At 41.2% G+C, this 21,001-nt stretch overlaps 1 protein-coding gene across 1 annotated transcript; it reads right to left on the bottom strand.

Annotated features, from left to right (window-relative positions):
• Positions 1-287: 287 nt before the first annotated feature.
• LOC106092067 (importin-7) lies at positions 288-20,684 on the bottom strand. The gene is made up of 12 exons (XM_013258821.2): positions 20,397-20,684; positions 12,568-12,803; positions 4,061-4,558; positions 3,820-3,996; positions 3,607-3,752; positions 3,425-3,534; positions 2,431-3,342; positions 2,180-2,356; positions 1,983-2,116; positions 1,726-1,925; positions 1,388-1,657; positions 288-1,319 (listed from the first exon to the last, which is right to left on the bottom strand). The coding sequence occupies exons 1-12, from the start codon at positions 20,484-20,486 to the stop codon at positions 1,123-1,125; spliced, it is 3,147 nt and encodes a 1,048-aa protein (XP_013114275.1). The 5' UTR covers positions 20,487-20,684; the 3' UTR covers positions 288-1,122.
• Between the last annotated feature and the right edge of the window lie 317 nt (positions 20,685-21,001).

Below are 21,001 nucleotides of genomic sequence, written 5' to 3'. Positions count from 1 at the left end.
TTCTGTATCAAAAGTAAATGTCGGCTTCTTCGCTCTTCTGTTTATTGTTTAACAATTTTTTCTTCGGTTCGAATATTTTCACTTTTTTAATGTTTTCGTGGTACAATTCAAACGTATCTAAACTTACCCCATGATGACCGTGATGCATTGGACAATACACTACAGGGCGAGCTCGATGTTTTGGGTGCACATATTGTCGCAACTGTTCGACGTTTACAACCACTTATTATAGAAACTGGAACTGGAACTGTAGCCATCGAGCTCGCACTGTCTAATAATTTACTTGGTTTCGGATATAAACATATTAAAATATCTTTTATTTTCTGCAAATACAATTAAATAAAAATATTCACTGTAGTTATGTGTTTATGTATAAAAGGAAACGTTGTTTTGAAAATGTATTGGTGTGTCGGTTTCTTGTATTCACCTTTTTGGCATGGTAAAAAAGAAAGACGCGTCAACGAAACTTCTATGCATTTATAATCGCAAAAGTATTAAAAATAAAATAAATACAAATGAGAAAAATTTTGATAGGCCTTGGTTAAGTCATTTAACATAGTTTATATTTGTCTGTGGCTCATTCAATGAGACCTGGCAAATGATATGTTAATAACAGGTATAACTCAAATTGATTCATTCAATAAAAATCGTTTCCACTACATTCGGATGGTGTGGTAAATGTACAAAAATCCAGTTACTAAGCAAAGCTACGAAAAGATCCAAGTACTTTTAAAAAATGCCTTCACAATATGATGATGTTGCTGAATGTAAAATTAAAAATCTTTATCTAAAATTAATTGTTTGGAATATTTTTTACAATATTACAAAAGCGTGCATATTTTGTATAATAAATATACATGATTAGAAAGGAAATTACAATACATTTTATAAATAATTGCGTTCACCAGAAGTTCTCACAGTTCTTGGACAGATAGTTCGTTTCGTTAAATTAAATTTCAATGATCGAGGGAGATAGCGAAACTGGTCGTCATTGCATTTCGAGTTTCAACTATTTCTTGTTGTTGAGTTTCTAGATTCCATATTTTTAAAATGTGTTGCGCTGATAGAGAATTACATACACAGGTTGTGTATGAAACCAAGCCATTGTTTGTAATTGTGTTATTATGAACCGAATTTGAATGTTGATGGTACTGTTTGCTGGGTAAAGGCAAAACCTCCACGCTTCTCGATTAGTTTAGATTCCTTAGCGGCTTTTCGTTGATCTGCTGTCGTCACAACATCCTGCAGTGCTTTGGCCTGTTCTGGTGTCAAACCAGAAGTCAGTAGGGCATACCAGGCCTGATCTTGAGTGGACAAAGCTACGCAAAGAAAACGGTTTTTATAAACGAGTTTTCTCTGAAACATATAATTTGCAAAGCAAGCCTACCAGTTATAACGTTCTTGAATGTTACAAATTCGTCGATTGCATTTTCGTCTTCTTCATCGTCGATAGGGGTAGTAAAGCCCTCCAAGGCAGTTTCGTTTAATTCATCTATGGAATCTTCTTCGTCTTCGTCGTCCTCGTCTTCATCATCTTTGATTTCAGCCTTCATTTCAAAGCCAGCTTCAGATGCTTTAGCTTTACTGAATTCGGCCAGTTTCTCCAAATAGTCCGGCGCAAATTCATCAATTTCATCTTCATCACTGGACAATGCCTCTGTGTAAGGTGTTTTTTTTTTTTTGTGAATTGCTAAAATTTAAAAAAATGTGTCATGAGTTTATTACCTTCGCAGTCGTCGTTTTCTTCTTCCTCCTCCTCCTCTTCTTCCTGTGCACGTGATTCATAGGCACGTGTTAATCCATCGAAAAGCAAAATTAGAGAGGGTATAATTTTACTAGAGACTTCGCTCAATACTTGAGGTTTACTGTCGCCCAACGATATGAGTGTACACAAGCCCAAGACGCACAACTTACGATCGTGGATACTGAAAGTGAGCAAATTAGCATATACATTATTTGAAAATACTAAATTTGAAACTTGCCCAAGGAAGCAGTCAGTGTCGTGAATCCATTGTTTTATGAAGTGGGATGATATGGGTTCATTATTTTGTTGAGACATTTTATCCAAAATTGACAGCAACAGTTGAGGATTGTAGTACAAAGCGGCAATAACAACCTACATAAAAGTCTGAGGTTAAAACTATTCGATTGTACAAAGCCCTACTGGCTAAACACAAACCTGTAAACACATTGTTCGCAATTCTGAAGATTGTACTTCTCTCGTTAGACGTCCCAGGGCCAACTCGACGAAAACAGGTATTACAGAATCAATTTGCCCTTTACATTGAAGAATAATAACTTCTAGTAATTTGGCTGCATGACACTCGTGATCTTCGCCAGGGTTACTAGTAAGCATCTTAAAACAAATATGTGTATATCAACAAATTGCTGACTCAATTCTGTCTTGAACAAATGCTTTAAGGAACTTACAGTTTTGCACATTTCGAACATTGCCAGTAAACGCACTGGATCAGATAGGAAAGCTGGGGTATCAATGGTCACATAATTGTGCAATGCCGGCATCATATCCACGAAATAGTCCATGCCCCCTTTTTGGAAAACTTGATAAATCAATTCTAACATTTGCCACATTTCTGGAGATATGGTTTTCGAAGTTAAGTCATAGACCAATGAGAAGGTTTCTTCGTAGAAATCAGTGATATTGTTTTGGAATATGTGGCCCACCACATTTATAACAATCGGGTGTAAACTGCTCATGACCTCCGGATGATCCTCCATCACAGTCAGCAAAGTTTCAATTGTATTCAACAAACCCATAGCTGTGATGGCTTTCTCATCACCTCCATCCTCTGCCTCCAATACATGGCTAAATGTTGTAGCTAAATGTTGACAAATCTCGATAGCCACAGGTAACAGTTGTTCGGAGAATGTGCATACGATTTTCTGTAGAACATTGGTAAGATCCTCGTTTTCAGTTTCTCTAATTATAGTCAGTAACTCTTTGGTGATTTCTTTAATTTGAGCTTCACAGTATTGAGCCGCCCCGTCCTGGCAGCTCAAGAACATTTGGAGGCCAATAGCTGCTTCAACTTTAACCGGCAACTCCTGGTCATTCAATAGGCTGTGTGTTGTTAAGCGTATAATTTCGGCCAAAATTTGTGGATTTTTTAGTTGGATTTCACTAAAGTAGTGTAAAACCCAACAAGCTCTTGCTCGCATATGACCGGCGGAATTTTGGAATTCGGGAAAAACATATGTAGTAAGCATATTTTCCACTTGGTCCCGATATATACGTTTCTTCAGAAGAACATCCGCCAATGTACCGATCATATGCAGAGCACCATCCTTTTGTTTGTTATCCGCGTTTGGAGATGTTATAATCTATGAAAAGGACACCGAGGGAGATGCACATATGGGACATAAATATTTACGATTATCTAGCGAATATTTTATAACGCAATACCTGCATAATAATTGTCATGGCTTTGGGCAAAATGCCTTTGCGCTTCTTACAGCAAGAGTGCAACAAAGATTGCGCAGCGGGTACTGGTGTAGCATAATCCTCGAATATATCTGTAAATGCGATAGAACGAAATCAAAATAAAAACAGCCTAATGGATTGGCTAATACCGAACTTCAACATACCGAACTTTAATTTTATATACTCATGAGGATCAGTTTCCCATAACTCTTGATCTTGATCAGAAAAAGACATAATTGGGAAAAGAACATCTTGAATAATAGCAACCATATGGGGCTTAATTAATTTCCATGAGAAGGCATGGCTGACGCTAAAAAATTTTTTTTGGTAATAAAATACATGAGAATTTATGCAAATACACACAGTTGTTGACTTACGCATTTTTAATATATGCGAGAACATCGGTAAGAACGCGCGGTGAAACATAAATGTTGTTGCGATATTGATCCAATATCTTAAGCAGAACATCCAAAACACCTTGCGTAAAGGTGGGCAAATACCATTCTGCGAATTTTTGATATTTGTCGCTTATTACATTACGTGGACTTCCGTAGCTAAAAGTTGTCGAATTTACAATTTAAACGACTTTCTAGTGTGTCTCTGCGCCTTCAAACTTACCGTTCAAACATGCGAACCATAATGTGTAAAGCCCATTTTTTCGTTTTCCACCATGCAAATTCTGGCTTTTCGTCATCATCCAAATGCGAGCAATCTGGTACTGGCCGTTCGGCAATTTGGCGACATATCTCCATCCACTGTGAGAAGGTTTCTTTTGTTATTAAGTCCAAAGGCAAACTGAACTGTGTCAACGCATAGTATATCTTCAATATTTGTTTTTGCATCAGCACAGAAGCCTCAGATGGATCATTCATTAAATTAACCATCAGTTGATATATCATGGGTAATAACAAGTTCATAGCTTCGTTGAGGGGGGCTCGTTCTTCCGAGCGTTTGTATTCATAGGTTTTAACCAATTGATACATAGTAATTAAAGCACCATTCCATCCCTTGACATCGGGATTTTGCAAATATATGCTAATATTGTCAACAACCTGAGGCCAACGTCCGGGAAAATCATTTTTTATTATGCAATTAAGGCATACAGCTAGCTGGACACTAAACGAATACATAATGATAACGTAAATAAATAACAAAAATTGTTAAAAAAAAAGAAACATCTGAAGCTAAGTAACTTGAAGCCGAAAAATTATGCTTACACCCATGTGCCCGTTCAGTCGTTGCCGTCCCAACAGCGACAGAAACGAAGAAAAGAAGAATACGTACTACATTTCAATTTTGTGCACACCCGGACATCACTAAGAATGACAAGACGGTCAAGAAATTACACGCTTTATAGGATCGCAGATTGACATTTGAGGTGTTCGAAACGGAAATACGAGATTAGTATACCTGTAGCACTTTACACAGCCGCGACAAAAATCGAAAAGTAGAAAATGACAAATTACATTGTGAAATCAACAAGACATACAACACATTTTTATTTCAACATTGTTTCTGTGATTTGTAAACGTACTTGCTAAATCAAAGCACAAGAAGTAGGCTTTTGACTACCATCATACAGAGACTCCAAAAATAGCATTTATAGACTGACAATTTCCAAGTGAATTGCAAAGTGATAAGCCAAAATATTTTTTTAAATGGAAGTTAATTGTTAAAAGAAGTTGTCTCTTAACAACTTTCCACTTCACAGAACCTCTTCAAATTTATTCAAAATGTTGCTAAGACGTGTACAGTACCAGCTGCCCAAATCTGCCCGACGATATGTTATTTTCAAAAAAACTAATCCTATCTCCAGCTCTATGAAATTAGTGAAAACTGTTCGTATTGTTATTGTGTATTTGAATGTTTATGAGTCGGTCGCAGCGATCCAGGAGCCAAAGCTGACCAACACCTGCAGCTTGCACAGTTGGCACGGTTATAATGTGCTACGTAAGGATCGCTCAAGGAATGGAGGTGGGGGATTGGCCTTCGTAATACACCATTCCGTGCAATATAGACCTATCTCGGCTGCGCATGGCGCTAGTGACCCCTACATGGAATGCATGGGGATAGCAGTCAGGTCTGGTACTGCCGAGATAGAGCTATACAACGTGTACTTACCGCCGGTTGGTAGCTGTGTCCCGATTAATGGCCAGGCTTACAACCCCGACCTAAGTGGGTTGCTATCTGGCCATAATCGTCTGGTTCTAGGGGACTTTAATGTGCATCACACGTCATGGCATTCTTCCCTAGGTAACGACCAGCGCGGCATAGCTTTGGCAGAGCAGATTGAAAGCTCCACGTTTTGCACGGTAAATGAGGATGCCCCCACTAGGATAACGAGGAGTTACAGCAGCTCGCCAGACATCTCCATTGCATCCCCTGATCTCCTGAGTGACGTATCCCGGCAAGCCGTCATCTCTTTGGGGTCAGACCACCTCCCCATAATTCTCACCATCGACCGACCACCCGACTTCATAACCTCTGAGCGCCGGACGTTTATCAATCATAAGAAGGCCGATTGGGCTGGTTTCATAGAGTATACCAATCGCCGCTTCAGTTAACTGCCACCCCCCTTCTAGTGACCGTGAGGAAATTGCGAGACATCATTAACGCAGCAGCCGCTCGCTTTATACCAGCCGGTCGAATACCCCAAGTGCGGCCCAATTTCCCGGCGCAAGCAGTGGTACATGCAGACGAGCGTGACCGTGGTGGTATGGACCCCGCTAAACCAAGAATCAGCGAGCTGAATCTGGAAATAAACAGGCGGAACATAAGCAGAATTTGGCTGGAACACTTGGAGCAATGTTACTTAGGCACCGGTGTAGGCAAACTGTGGTCTATTGTTAAGTGACTCTCGAACCCCGGTAGACGGATGACAGGGCTTCAGTCACTTTTGGCGAGATAACCGTGACTGATCCGAAGAGATGCGACAGGTTGTTCAACCGTCAATTTATTGTGCATCCCGAGAGAGACAGGGCAAGGAGGAGAGCCATTCGCCGTATTCGTGGTCTCCGAGCCGATGAACAGCCATCACAATTTACCGTGGGCGAAGTTACGAATGTCATCCGTGGCGCCAAATCATCCAAGGCGTTGGGCCCCGACGGAATCTCTACATTGATGCTGAAGAATCTGGATTCACCTGGAGTTGAGTACCTTACCACTGTCCTTAATCTGTCATTGAACACTCTTATAGTTCCCGATGTCTGGAAAATGGGCAGAGTGATCTCGCTACTGAAGCCTGGTAAAGACCCGAGTTTGGGGGAGTCGTACAGACCGATCTCCCTTCTCTCACCAGTGGCTAAGACGCTTGAGGCATTACTCCTCCCGAGCCTCGTAGGAGAATTTCCATTCGCCGAGCATCAACATGGATTTCGGAGACTGCACAGCACAACAACAGCTTTGCATGCCATCACCACACACATTTGCCGTGGCTTCAATCAACCCAGGCCTTGTAATAGGACGGTCCTCGTGGCACTGGACCTATCGAAGGCATTCGACACGGTCAGCCATGCCAAATTATTTGAGGACATCGCCAACACGTCCCTCCAGCCAGGCCTGAAACGTTGGGTCGCGAACTATCTGTGTGGCCGCCAGTCATTTGTGGAATTTAGGGATAAGAAGTCGAAACACCGTAGAGTGAAACAGGGAGTTCCCCAAGGTGGGGTGATATCTCCGGCACTGTTTAACCTCTACCTATCCTCCATCCCACCCCCTCCAGACGGCATAGAGATCGTATCATATGCGGACGATTGTACGATCATGGCATCAGGCCCTCCACCCATTGATGACATCTGCGATAGGTTGAACATCTACCTCAACGAGCTTGCCTCATATTTCGCTGCAAGAAATCTGAAGATATCCGCCACCAAATCTTCAGCTACACTGTTCACTACAAATACGCGTGAGGTGAATACTGAGCTGACTGTGATGGTCGATGGAGAAATGATTCCGACCATCAAGTGTCCCAAAATACTTGGCGTCATATTTGACAGCTCTTATACTTTCTCCCCACATGCCACAACAATCTGCAATAAAGTCAAAAGTAGAAACAAGGTCCTCAAGTCACTCGGGCACTTGGGGTGCAGACAAAGAAACCTTGTTGACCACGTACAAAGCAATTGGCTGGTCTGTGGTAAGTTATGCAGCGCCAGTGTGGTCACGTCAACTTTGTGACACACAGTCGAATAATATTCAGATCTGTCAGAATGCCGCACTCCGAACTGCGACGGGCTGTCTCCTCAGTTCTCATGTGGACCACCTCCATCAGGAGACAAAGATCCTACCAGTGCGAAGACATAACGACATGCTGTCTAAGCAATACCTTTTGGGCTGTTATCGCAGAAATCATCCAAATCATCATCTTGTGGATAGATACCCACCGCCCAGGAACCCTAAGGTAGATATACACGATCTAGAGCGTGAGGTTCAGCGATACAAGAGAGAACCTCTAGATCAAGCGGCATATCAAGCGGGTCTGAACAACATTCATGCAGACACGGTAGCAGACGCGTTAATTGGCTACCGGGTGAATGTAGTCCTTGGAGAACGACCGCCACCCATTGCACCCGAAGAAATCGACCTCCCCCCGCAAACCAGAGTAGTTCTGGCTCAATTACGTTCCGGCAGATGCAGCCGCCTCCATTCCCACAGATCTAGGATTGATGCCGACGTGCAAGATGTATGTCCCGATTGTAACCAGGGACCGCACGATACACGTCACCTGTTTAACTGCCCGGCCAGACCCACTCGACCCAGATTCCTGTGGACGCACCCCATCTTAGTCGCGGAGTTCCTGGGTCTTGACACTCAACAGAATCAAGCAGACGAAAGTTAGAACACAATAAACTGCTACAACAACAACAACAAACAACTGAATATTATGGACAAATCCTATTTCATCCCCGTTATGCAGGGGGAAGCCAAGGAAGGCAAGGCTAAATCAATCTTCGATTGAAGAACGGTCAATAAACGACGGTTACCAATAAACACCATCTGAACGTCGTCCGCATATGCATATGGGGTACACAAATTCTCTATGGACTCAAATAAGTCGTTCAAAAAGAAAATAAATAGAAGGGGACCGAGTAAAGATCCCAGAGTAATTCCACTTTAATCAGGCAGTGTAGATGAAGTAATGCCACTTATCAGAACAAATTGCTTTCTATCAACCAAATAGGAAGACAAAAGTCTACACGCCTTTCTACTAAGACCATAAACAGTGGACAGCCATTTAATCAAGACGAAGTAATCTATCAGATGGAAGACCTTCTCTCAGCAACCAATACATTTTAGGGGGGTTTCAGCTCATTGAGCGGCGAGTGATAAACGTCAGGCGCTCTAAGGTTGAGTCGGGTGGTCGGTCGATGGTGAGTATTATGTGGAGGTGGTCTGATCCCAAAGAAATGACGGCTTGCCAGAATACGTCACGCAGGAGATGTAATGAAAATGTCTGGCGACCTGCTGCATCTGCCCGTCATTATAGTGGGGGTAATCCCATTTACCGTGCAGAAGTTGGAGCCTTCAATCTGTTGGTGGTTCCCTAGGGGAGAATGGCATGGAACGTGATGCGCATTAAGATCTCCGAGAACCAGACGATTATGGCCAGACAGTGGGCCACTAATGCCGGGCCTATAAACTTGCTAATTATTTTGACACAACGCATTTGTGATTTGTATTAAAATTGTAGCATATGCAAAAGAAAAAAAGAATAAATAAATAAACTCGAATAAACTTTATAGTTTTGAACAAATGCAACTCTGAAATGTAAGGAAAAAAATGACCACGTCAATATAAATGCTCGAAATTATGCTGTTACTCTAATCAGTGTCCATCCATTTCTCATCACGCACTTATTTTTTCATCTTTTAATATCATTTTGGCGGCTTTTGAGGACATAATAGAGTACCGGGACTATGGAACTATTGACTGGGACGGTTAGATGCAGGGCTTATCTGCCTTGGATTATGCAGCCTTCTTTAACAGTTCTGAAGACGATGATTTGGGTGCTCGTATCACCATGCTTTTTGATTATTATCTTTTTGCGTTTGTGCCTGTTGTAAGAAAAAGGATTCATAATGATGGCGGTGATTGGATGAAGTGCAGGAAGAATCTTAGAGATTTATCATATACTGCATATCAAGAGCATCGTACTCCTGAGAATTGGAGGACTGTTTGTAAATATCGCAACAAGGCCAAATCCGTTATACGGAAGGGAAGAAATAGATATTATTCTGAACGATTTGGTAGTTTAGATTCCAAGGACTTTTGGCGTGTTCTTAAGGGTTCTGGTTGCTGATGACAGTCTCGTGCCCCGTATAAACTTGCCCCGTATATTTATGTCTGTTTTCGAAAGATCATTCTGAATTCGTGTGACCAGGTGTTGGAATGTATTGCCCGCCGAGTTAAGAATCTTCTCACACTCGAATAATGTTTTTCGCCTAAAACTTATTAAATTCTATTCTACAGATCAAACTTAGTGTTGTTGCTTGAATCTTTTTGTATTGCTAACATGGGACTTGTTCAAAAATCCAACAGTTTACATTTTTGCATAATCTTGTTATGGCTGGGGAGCCAATTAAAATAAATTTGGCTAAGAATCTTACATATTTATGTAACTGTGAAGTATTTAATTTTTTAATGTTTATTTATGAGTATATATCGTTGTAATACGTTTTTTTTAGGCCGAGGAGGCTTATGTATTTCTATTAAGAAATAAATAAAAACGAAATAAATAACTATTGGGTTGGTTGGGGTTCATTCTAAGTTTTATTAAAAATGCATTTACTTTCTTTTAAAAAATCCGCAATTACTTTTTGGGCAAACCAATATATGAAATTTCATCCAAATTGGACAAGAGAATCAAGGGTCATGCGTAATGGATTAAAAAATATTTATTGAAAATTGTCTATTGAAAAATTTTAGGAAATTGAGATTTATCAAAATATTTCTTTTTGGGCAAACCAATATATGAAATTTCATCCAAATTGGACAAGGGAATCAAGGGTCAACATAATGGATTGAAAAATATTTATTGAAAATTGTCTATTGAAAAATTTTAGGAAATTGAGATTTATCAAAATATTTCTTTTAGAAAAAATAATTGGGAGGTGGTCCGGGCCTGAGCAACATTTGTCTTTCAATATTTCATTATAATTTTGCATTTAGAAAAAAATGTCTTTCAAGTTTTATCTTTAAATAGAAAAAAATAATTCTGTATTTGTTTCTATTTAAAGAAAAAAAAACTTTCAAAATGTGTAAGCAAAATGTAGTGTCGCAAAAAAAATTTTATTAAAATTTTGTCTTTAAGAATAAATGCAATGAAATTTTGTTTTTAAAAAAATAATTTCGTTGAATTTATTAAATTTCATCTATAGGAACAATTGTAATGAAGTTTTGTCTTTAAAAATATTACGCTGAAATTTTGTCTTTAGAAAAAATTCATTAAAATTTGTTTAGAAAAAATTCATTATAATTTTGTACTTAAGAAAAATAATTTTGAGGTGGTCTGTTCAAAATTGTGTCCCTCTAGAATACTATAAATATGAAATTTTGTCATTTTAAAAAGTTTTACTAAAAATTTTTTTTTCATATAGACAAAATCATTATGGGGTTGGGGGCTCGGTCGGGCTCGGGCTCGAGCCCTGATATTGATATTTTACCTATAATTTTCTTTCCCATATTGCCTAGATCGGTTCACTTTTAGTGTTTTTGAGGTAAATCCCGGTATGTAGCTCTAGCGAAATTTTGGCAAGCAAACGCAAACATGGTGCCAAAAACCGCTACATTCGTTTGGTCAATCTGCCACACTTTGTCGCTGCCTACGTTCGCAATTATCAAATTAAAGCGTTATTATGTACAAATAAATCCATTACAAGTTGGAAAAAATTATCAAGTTTTCTTTCAATAAAGCCGAAAAAATCTCAATGCTTAGAATGTCTCCCTGCTTTACAACAGACCGAACGGTTGGGATATCGAGCCCTTCCCGCGAAATTGATGCGCCTGTAATCAAATCCATCTGTCGGGTGGCAATTTTTTCCACTAACCAATAAAAACTCCTTAATTTTTTGTGATGTTCACTCCCTTGATCAAATGAGCTCGTCTCTCTACCCCATTGGGAATAACAATAAGTAAATAAAAAAAATCATTGACCAGCCATAATAGGCTGGTCAATGAATTTTCAGAAACGCCAGATCTCGGAGATGGGTGGTGCGATATAATCACGAGAATATGGGACTCAAAAGAAAGGTATTTTGGATAAGAAAACGTATCTGATATCAATTTGACGGACCAAGTATTAGGGGGACCACCCCAAGCACCAAAACACATATTTACCGACCATGGCAATATGGGGCTCAAATGAAAGGTATTTGCGAGTAGAATACGAATCTGATATCCAAATGAGGGACCACGTTTCCGGGGGTCCACCCCTTTCGAAAAACACCCCCCAAATAGGACTTATTTACTGACCATGGGAATATGGGCTTAAATATTTGTAGTATTTGAATGCAGAATACGAATCTGATATCCAAATATGGGACCAAGTGTTTGGGGGCCGCCTCTCACCAAAAACATCCCCAAAGGGTACAAATTTACGACCATAGCAATATGGGGCTCAAATGAAAGGTCCTTGGAAAAAGCGACATTTTTCGATGTTCGTTTTTTTACGAATATCGATTTTCGTCTCCGCTCGAAATATCGGAGCAGCACCATGTGCTGTTTGAAATGAAAGTAAAAATTATTTTAATGTAAGCACCAATTAAAGTATGTTTTCATGTTCACGTGACCGCTATGTAAATCTAAACCGATTTTGATGGTAGGTACAAAATCGATTCTCACTAAATTATGTGCAAATCGGTCGTAAATTGTACGATCTTATGTGTGAAAACCGAACGATACATATAGGGGGAGTTATATCTTAGTCTGATCCGATTTCATCGACACAGTAGCAATGGTAGTAAATATTGTGCAAAATTTTGATATCGGTAAATAAAAGGTTGTATTTTATGCCGAAAAATAAACAGTAAATAAATTAACCGAAGGGAAGTTAAATTTCATTTTGAAAAAATTACTTAGCTTCTTTCACATCCAATGTATAAATATATAAATTGCCAAATTCTATTTACCGCAAAAGTTCTGGAGAATGTACAATTGCATCTACTATCGAGCTGCGTATCATGGCACGATCTTGCTCATGTATAGAAAATGGTATGGGTTCTCCAGGTTGAACTTCATGATCGGCCCAATTGCTAGATATCATATTTTTCAAATAAACAGCACCAGCTTGACGTACAGGTTGGTCAACATTATTGTTCATAACAATTTGTAAAATTGTTGGTACAAATCCAATAATTTTACGGATCTGAAAAGGAAAAAAAAAAAACAATTTAATTTAATTTTTTTTTTTGTAAAACACGCTAAAGAGAACTTTGTTTAGCTCAATCCAAATGTTTATATATTGAGCCTCTAATGAACCATAGGAGGCACGGTGGCAAAGAGGTTAGCATGCCACCTATGGTGCTGAATGCTTGGTTAGTTCGAATTATGGCGAGAACAGCATTTGAGAGATACCATGCCATAAGAACGAGTTGCCTTATGATTGAGCTTGAACTTAAATCGGACAGCACTTAGTAATATGTGAGTAATTCGCTCCTGTGCTCCTTAATGAATTGTTCATGGGCAAATTTGCATTTGCAATGAATCACAGAGCATAAACGCTTAAACATGTGTCTTCTTCACAAGTAATACTACACATATACCTACTTGGTGAATTTTTGTTGTTGGCTAATTAAAATTTGCTACATATAGTAAACATTAATTTTGATACGTGTGCGTGTGTGTGTTATAATCATATCAAAAGCAAGTGTTCTTATAATTAAAAATTCTTTGCGTTTTGTGTAGACAAATTCCAGAATACTGACTGTCTACAATAATTTTATTTTCTTAATTTCATAATTTAAAGCTATAAGGCCCATTTATAAAATTGCAATAGAAATACAACATTTAACCCACAAATAACAAAAATCAGATTATTTCGTTTGACTGGATTAAATAACAAATATATAGAATTCTAAAGTGAATAAAATGTTGAGTTTTTCTATTAAATTCTCAGAAGACTAGTAGCGCTTTGAAATGTCTAGCAGATCCTACATAAAATTATCTACCTATAAAATTCCCACTGAAATCTAAACAAAAAACATACTAAATTATTTCTTTCCTTAAACAGTCAATGGAGCCTTAAAAAGGAAGTTCTATAAAGGAAATCTGTCAAATAAACCTATTTCAAATCTACAATAAGTAAGGCAATATACGCAACAGAAGCACCACAGTCCCAATTATGTCGGGCCAATGGCGGGAAGTACATCTTTCTACAATTGAATTGCAATGGCCTGTGGAGCAAGATCGACGAGATAGTAGATTTTATGAGTCGGAAGAACATATTGGTTGCAGCGATCCAAGAGACAGAGCTGACCAACACCTGTAGCCTGCACAATTGTCACAGATACAATGTGCTACGCAAGGATCGCTTAGGAAGCGGAGTTGGCGGATTGGCCTTCGTGATACACCATTCCGCGGAGTATAGACCCATCTCGCCTGATCCCTACATGGAATGTATGGGGATGAGCAAGTCCGATACTTCCGAGATAGAGCTATACAACGTGTACATACCGCCGGTTGGTTTTTGTTTTCCAATTAATGGCAAAGTTTACAGGCCCGACATTAGTGGCATAATGTCTGGCCATAATCGCCTGGTTTAGATTATTGCTCATCACATTTCAAGTTAACGTCCAGCGGGGCATAGCTTTGGCAGAGCAAATTGAGGATGCCCCCACTAGTATTACGAGGTGTAGCAGCTCGCCTGACATATCCATTGCATCCCCTGATCTCCTGAGTGACGTATCCTGGCAAGCCGTCACCTCTTTAGGGTCAAACCAACTCCCCATAATTCTCACCATCGACCGATCACCTCCGAGCGAGAAGAAGGCCGATTGGGCTGGCTTCAGAGAGTACACCAATCGCTGCTTCAGTGAATTGACACCCCCTCGGATGTGCAGGTTGCCGAGAGGAAATTCCTAGACATCATTAACGCAGCAACCGCTCACTTTATACCAGCCGGTCGAATACCCCTGGTGCTGCCCAATTTCCCAGTGCAGGTACTCGCAAACGAGCGTGATGGGATTTGAGGTACGGACCCCACTAACCCCATAATCAGCGAGCTGAATCTAGAGATAAACAGGGCAGTCAACAAACATAAGCGGAATTTGTGGCTGCAACACTTGGAGCAATGTAATGTAGGCACCGGTTTAGACAAGGTGTGGTTTACTGTTAAGTCACTCTCGGTAGACGGGATGACAGTACCTCAGTCACGAAGACGTAACCGTGACTAATCCGAAGAGATGCGCCAGGTTGTTCAACCGTCAATTTATTGTGCATCCCGAGAGAGACAGGGCAAGGAGGAGAGCCATTCGCCGTATTCGTGGTCTCCGAGCCGAAGAACAGCGATCACAATTTACCGTGGGCGAAGTTACGAATGTCATCCGTTGATGTTGAAGAATCTGGATTAACCTGGGGTTGGGCATCAACATGGATTCCGAAGACTTTGCATGCCATCACCGCACACATTTGCCGTGGCTTCAATCAGCCCAGGTCATGTGATAGGACGGTCCTAGTGGCACTAGACCTATCGAAGGCATTCGACACATCGCGGACATCGTCATCTTATCCCTCCAGTCAGGCCTGAAACCTTGGGTCGCCAATTATCTATGTAGTCGCCAGTCATTTGTGGAATTTAGGGATAGGAAGTCGAAGCACCATAGAGTGAAACAGGGAGTTCCCCAAGGTGGGGTGATATCTCCGGCTCTGTTTAACCTCTACCTATCCTCCATTCCACCCCCTCCAGACGGCATAGAGATCGTTTCATATGCGGACGATTGTACGATCATGGCATCAGGCCCCCCATCCATTGATGACATCTGCGATAGGTTGAACGTCTACCTCAACGAACTTACCTCATATTTCTCTGCAAGAAATCTGAAGATATCCGCCACCAAATCTTCAGCCACATTGTGCACTACAAATACGCACGAGGCGAATACTGAGCTGACTGTGATGGTCGATGGAGAAATGATTCCGACCATCAAGTGTCCCAAAATATTTGGCGTCACATTTGACAGCTCTTACACATTCTCCCCACATGGCACAGCAATTTGCGATAAAGTCAAAAGTAGAAACAAGGTCCTCAAGTCACTTGCCGGCAACACTTGCGGTGCAGACAAAGAAACCTTGTTGACCACGTACAAAGCAATTGGCCGATCTGTGGTAAGTTATGCAGCGCCAGTGTGGTCTCGTCATCTCTGTGACACGCAGTGGAATAATACTGAGATCTGTCAAAATGCCTCACTCCGAGCTACGACGGGCTGCCTCCTCGGTTCTCATGTGGACCATCTCCATCAAGAGACAAAAATCTTACAAGAGAGAACCTCTAGATCTAGTGGCATATCAAGCGGGTCCGGCAGATGCAGTCGCCTCAATTCCTACAGAGCAAGGATTGATGCCGACGTGCAAGATGTATGTCCCGATTGTGACCAGGGACCACACGAAACACGTCACCTGTTTAACTGCCCAGCCATATTCACTCGACTCAGACCCATATCTCTCTGGAAGCACCCCATCTTAGTCGCAGAGTTTCTGGATCTTGAGACTCAACAGAATCAAGCAGACGAAAGAAAGAACACAACAGACTGCTACAACAACAACAACTCTCCGCTCTACCGCTGATGGTTGGCGACTGCCGTTACAGCTACTCCGTATGGAGCATTTCACTATCTGCAACCTGTGGACGCGCCCGGTAGCTCTAAGCAGCTAAGCTTCTCGTGACAGCAATGAACACCACATAAATCGACTTCAATGTCCAGCCTGCGTGGTGCTCACAGCTATCCCGTGTCGTGGGGCAGTGACACTCACAGACGAGAGTAATGGGATTCGTTTATTTTTAATTTATTATGCATACCGGTAGTCACATCGCTAGGAGAGCCATTCGTCGAATCCGTGCTCTCCGAGCCGAAGGACAGCCATCACAATATACCGTGGACAAAGTTACGAATGTCATCCGTGGTGCCTAGACACCCAAGGCGTTGAGCCCTGACAGAATCTCTATACTGATGAATCTGGATCTACCTGGGGTTGAGTACCTTACGACTGTCATCAACCTGTCTTTGAACACTCTTATAGTATCCGATGTCTGGAGATGGGCAAGTGATCCCATTACTGAAACCTGGAAAAGATCCGAGTAAGTGGGAGTCGTACAGACCGATCTCCCTTCTCTCACCAGTAGCCCCCTCCAGACGGCATAGAGATCGTATCATATGCGGACGATTGTACGATCATGGCATCAGGTCCATTGGTGACATCTGCGGTAGGTTAAGCATCTACCTCATCGACCTTGTCACTAATTTCCCTGCAGAGATTTTAAAGATATGTGTCACAGAATCTTCAGCCCATTGTTCACTACAAAAATGCGTGAGGTGAATAATTAGTTGAATGTGATAGTCGATGGGGAAACGATTCAGACCAACAACTTTGGTGTACAATTTAAAAGCTCTTACAAATTCTCCCCACATGCCACAGCAATTGTCGACAAGGTCAAGAGTAGAAATAAGGTCCTTACCTGCAGCACTTGGGGTGCTGACAAAGAATCCTTGTCTAGTCAGCTATATGACATGCAGTGGAATAATATTCAGATCTGTCAGAATGTCGCCTTTCGAACTGCGACGGGGTGTCTCCTCAGTTCTCCTGTCGACCACATCCATAAAGAGGCATATTTCCTAACCGTGCGAAGACATAACTACATACTGTCCAACCAATACCTTCCGGGCTGTTATCGCAGAGACCATCTAAATCATCATCTTGTGGAAAGGTATCCACCGCCCAGAAGCCTTAAGATAGATCCATATGATCTAGAACGTAAGGTTCAGCGCTACAAAAGAGAACGTCAGACAACATCCACGCAGACACGGTGAATAGTAATATGGTCCTTGGAGAATGACCGCCTCCCATTGCGCCTGAAGAAATTGACCTTCCTCGACAAACCAGAGTGGTTTTGGTTCAATTACGATCCGGTAGATGAAACCGCCTCAACTCCTACAGAGCAAGGATTGATGCCAACATGCAGGATGTGTGTTCATATTGTGACGTGGGACCACACTACACACGTCACCTGTTTAACTATCCATCCAGATCCACTCGTCTCAGACCCAGATTTCTATGGAGGCACCGCACCTTAGCCGCAGAATTCTTGGATCGGGATATTAAACAGAATCAAGCAGACGAAAGATAGAACACAACACATTGCGACAACAACAACAGATGCAGTGAATAGTTACCCGGTGAATGGGGTCTGTAAAAAAACCGCCGCCCATTGTTGTTGTTGTTGTTGTAGCAGTTTATTGTGTTCTAACTTTCGTCTGCTTGATTCTGTTGAGTGTCAAGACCCAGGAACTCCGCGACTAAGATGGGGTGCGTCCACAGGAATCTGGGTCGAGTGGGTCTGGCCGGGCAGTTAAACAGGTGACGTGTATCGTGCGGTCCCTGGTTACAATCGGGACATACATCTTGCACGTCGGCATCAATCCTAGCTCTGTGGGAATTGAGGCGGCTGCATCTGCCGGAACGTAGTTGAGCCAGAACCACTCTGGTTTGCCGGGGGAGGTCGATTTCTTCGGGTGCAATGGGTGGCGGTCGTTCTCCAAGGACTACATTCACCCGGTAGCCAATTAACGCGTCTGCTACCGTGTCTGCATCAATGTTGTTCAGACCCGCTTGATATGCCACTTGATCTAGAGGTTCTCTCTTGTAGCGCTGGACCTCACGCTCTAGATCGTGTAGATCAACCTTAAGGCTTCTGGGCGGTGGGTATCTATCCACAAGATGATGATTTGGATGATTTCTGCGATAACAGCCCAAAAGGTATTGCTTAGACAGCATGTAGTTATGTCTTCGCACTGGTAGGATCTTTGTCTCCTGATGGAGGTGGTCCACATGAGAACTAAGGAGACAGCCCGTCGCAGTTCGGAGGGCGGCATTCTGACAGATCTGAATATTATTCCACTGCGTGACACAAAGTTGACGTGACCACACTGGCGCTGCATAACTTACCACAGACCGGCCAATTGCTTTGTACGTGGTCAACAAGGTTTCTTTGTCTGCACCCCAAGTGCTGCCAGCGAGTGACTTGAGGACCTTGTTTCTACTTTTGACTTTATTGCAGATTGCTGTGGCATGTGGGGAGAAAGTGTAGGAGCTGTCAAATGTGACGCCAAGTATTTTGGGACACTTGATGGTCTCTTGGTAAATCAGAGTAGCTCTTGCTCAATTACGATCCGGCAGATGCAGCCGCCTCAACTCCTACAGAGCAAGGATTGACACACGTTACCTGTTTAACTGCCCAGCCAGACCCAGATCGCTCTGGACACAACCCACCTTAGTCGCAGAGTTTTTCGATATGGATATTCAACAGACTCAAGCAGACGAACGGTAGACACAACCCACTGCTACAACAACAATCCCATGGCAGCCGGTTGTACGTACTGGATTGATGAAGTCTTTTATCGGTAAGTGTCCTTCAACGCCTCAGTGTACAACAACTGCTACAACACTGAAGCGATAGCCTTTGCCGATATCGGGTCAATCCGGTACGTACAACCGGCTGTCATGGGATTGTCAAAACAATGTTTTTCAATTGTCAATAAGAAGTAATAGCGATATTGTTGCGTCAGCCGCATTCATGCATATGAGTGTGGTGATCCTTGGCAATCTTCTTTGGGGGAGACAGAAGTATAGCCCTGTTCAGTTTGGCTGTATGTAATTTTATATATTCTTCAAAACAGATCGCATTTGTCAAGTTCTTTCCACAGTTTATAGGCAGAATCTAAACAAGAAAGATTATGGCAGGTCATCTTGCTATGACCCCATCCCAATCCCCATGTATATAATCCCATTGGTGGCCAAGATTTTAAATAGAGAGATCGGTTTATATGGGAGGTATGACAAATAACTACAAGAACTACTTCTATAGGTGGTAAAGATTTATACCATATGGAACGATTAGCGCCATGTTGGACGTCATAGGGGGAAATTACTGATGAAAATATCAGCCAAATCGTATATGAATTACGATCTCTAGAAGCTCAAACAGTATAATCGGGAGATAGGTTTTATGAGAGCTATATTTACACATGAACCGATTTAACCACTATGCAATCTCAATATTTCGAGTGGCTAGCATTACTCGTTCGAAAGTTAGCATGGTTCGACAGACGGACGGACTGCCATAACCATCATACTTTGTGTATACTTTATGGGGACCAATATTTAATAGCGAAGTTAGTATACCTTAATTATGTGGTGTAGGGTATACAAATATAAACTTCTAACCTTCAGTACTACTTAGTGCCAACGAATTGTTTTATAAAAAGAACTCTACAATGACAACACCGCCATCTGTCAGTCACATATGGACTTAGCAATTTTCGTTCCTGTCATCATCACTATCGCTCATGTAGTGAATGGGCACAAAGCAATTAATGAAGAACGCCATCTAACTCACTAACTAATTGGGTCCATTATTGATTTTATGAATTTTGATTTGGTTATACGAGTACATAGATATGAACATATTAATTGCTTGCATTAAGCTAAAAACAAAATGGATATGCCTACACTCTACAAAAAAAAACTTAGGAAATTAAAAAGCACATGTTTTCTTTGTGGTGCCACCCGAAACAACTAATATATGCTATGCAAGAGACTACCTAGCCTAAAAACTTATCGATTCACTTTGGCTGGATAACCTCAGCCGCCGTTTAGGCGGCAGGACTAAAACATACAATGGAAAACAAAGCAACGCATCATATTATAATCACAAACAAATACTAAAGTGCTGCTATTCGGTACTAACCTGTGCCAATTGGTCTTCTGCCGCCTTCCTCTGTTCGGGATTAGGATCAATTGTTGCACGCAACAATTCTGTCAGCTTTTGGTGATCCATATTTTAACGAATTTATTGCTTTATCAGTTTACAAACCAATGCAGTAATGAACCACACAATTTGTGTGTCACAAATGCAGCTGAACAATTATGAAAAAAGCACAAATAATTCGCAAAACTAACGAAAAATATCAATCTTCGGGCCAACGGGAAAACGTGTTTTGCAACCCGCGGATTGGGATCGAAAAGTCGACTTTCGCCTAATCGATTAATCGACTTTTTGTGTAAAAAAGTCGACTTTTAGTGGATAAAAAATCCAATATCCGATTAGTCAAAAGTCGACTTTTATGGAGAGTGTACATGGTGCATCAATTGTATTGATGAAAAAATGTGTATGCGTCACATGTACACATGACCATGAAAGTACGTTGATATTGGCCATTAAATCTGAATTTATGACCTTTTCGAGACTTAAGTTCTAAATCCTGTGTTTTTTTGCAGGTTTTACCATACAAAAATAAATCCAATTTTTGCTAGATTAATTTTTAAATCCCAAATAAACCCGATTTCATGGTT

This window comes from Stomoxys calcitrans, chromosome 1 (genome assembly GCF_963082655.1).
Source record: "Stomoxys calcitrans chromosome 1, idStoCalc2.1, whole genome shotgun sequence".
Classification (NCBI taxonomy): Eukaryota; Metazoa; Arthropoda; class Insecta; order Diptera; family Muscidae; genus Stomoxys; species Stomoxys calcitrans.
The sequence above is the reverse complement of the archived record's forward strand: the minus strand, read 5'-3'. Positions and strand labels throughout refer to the sequence as shown.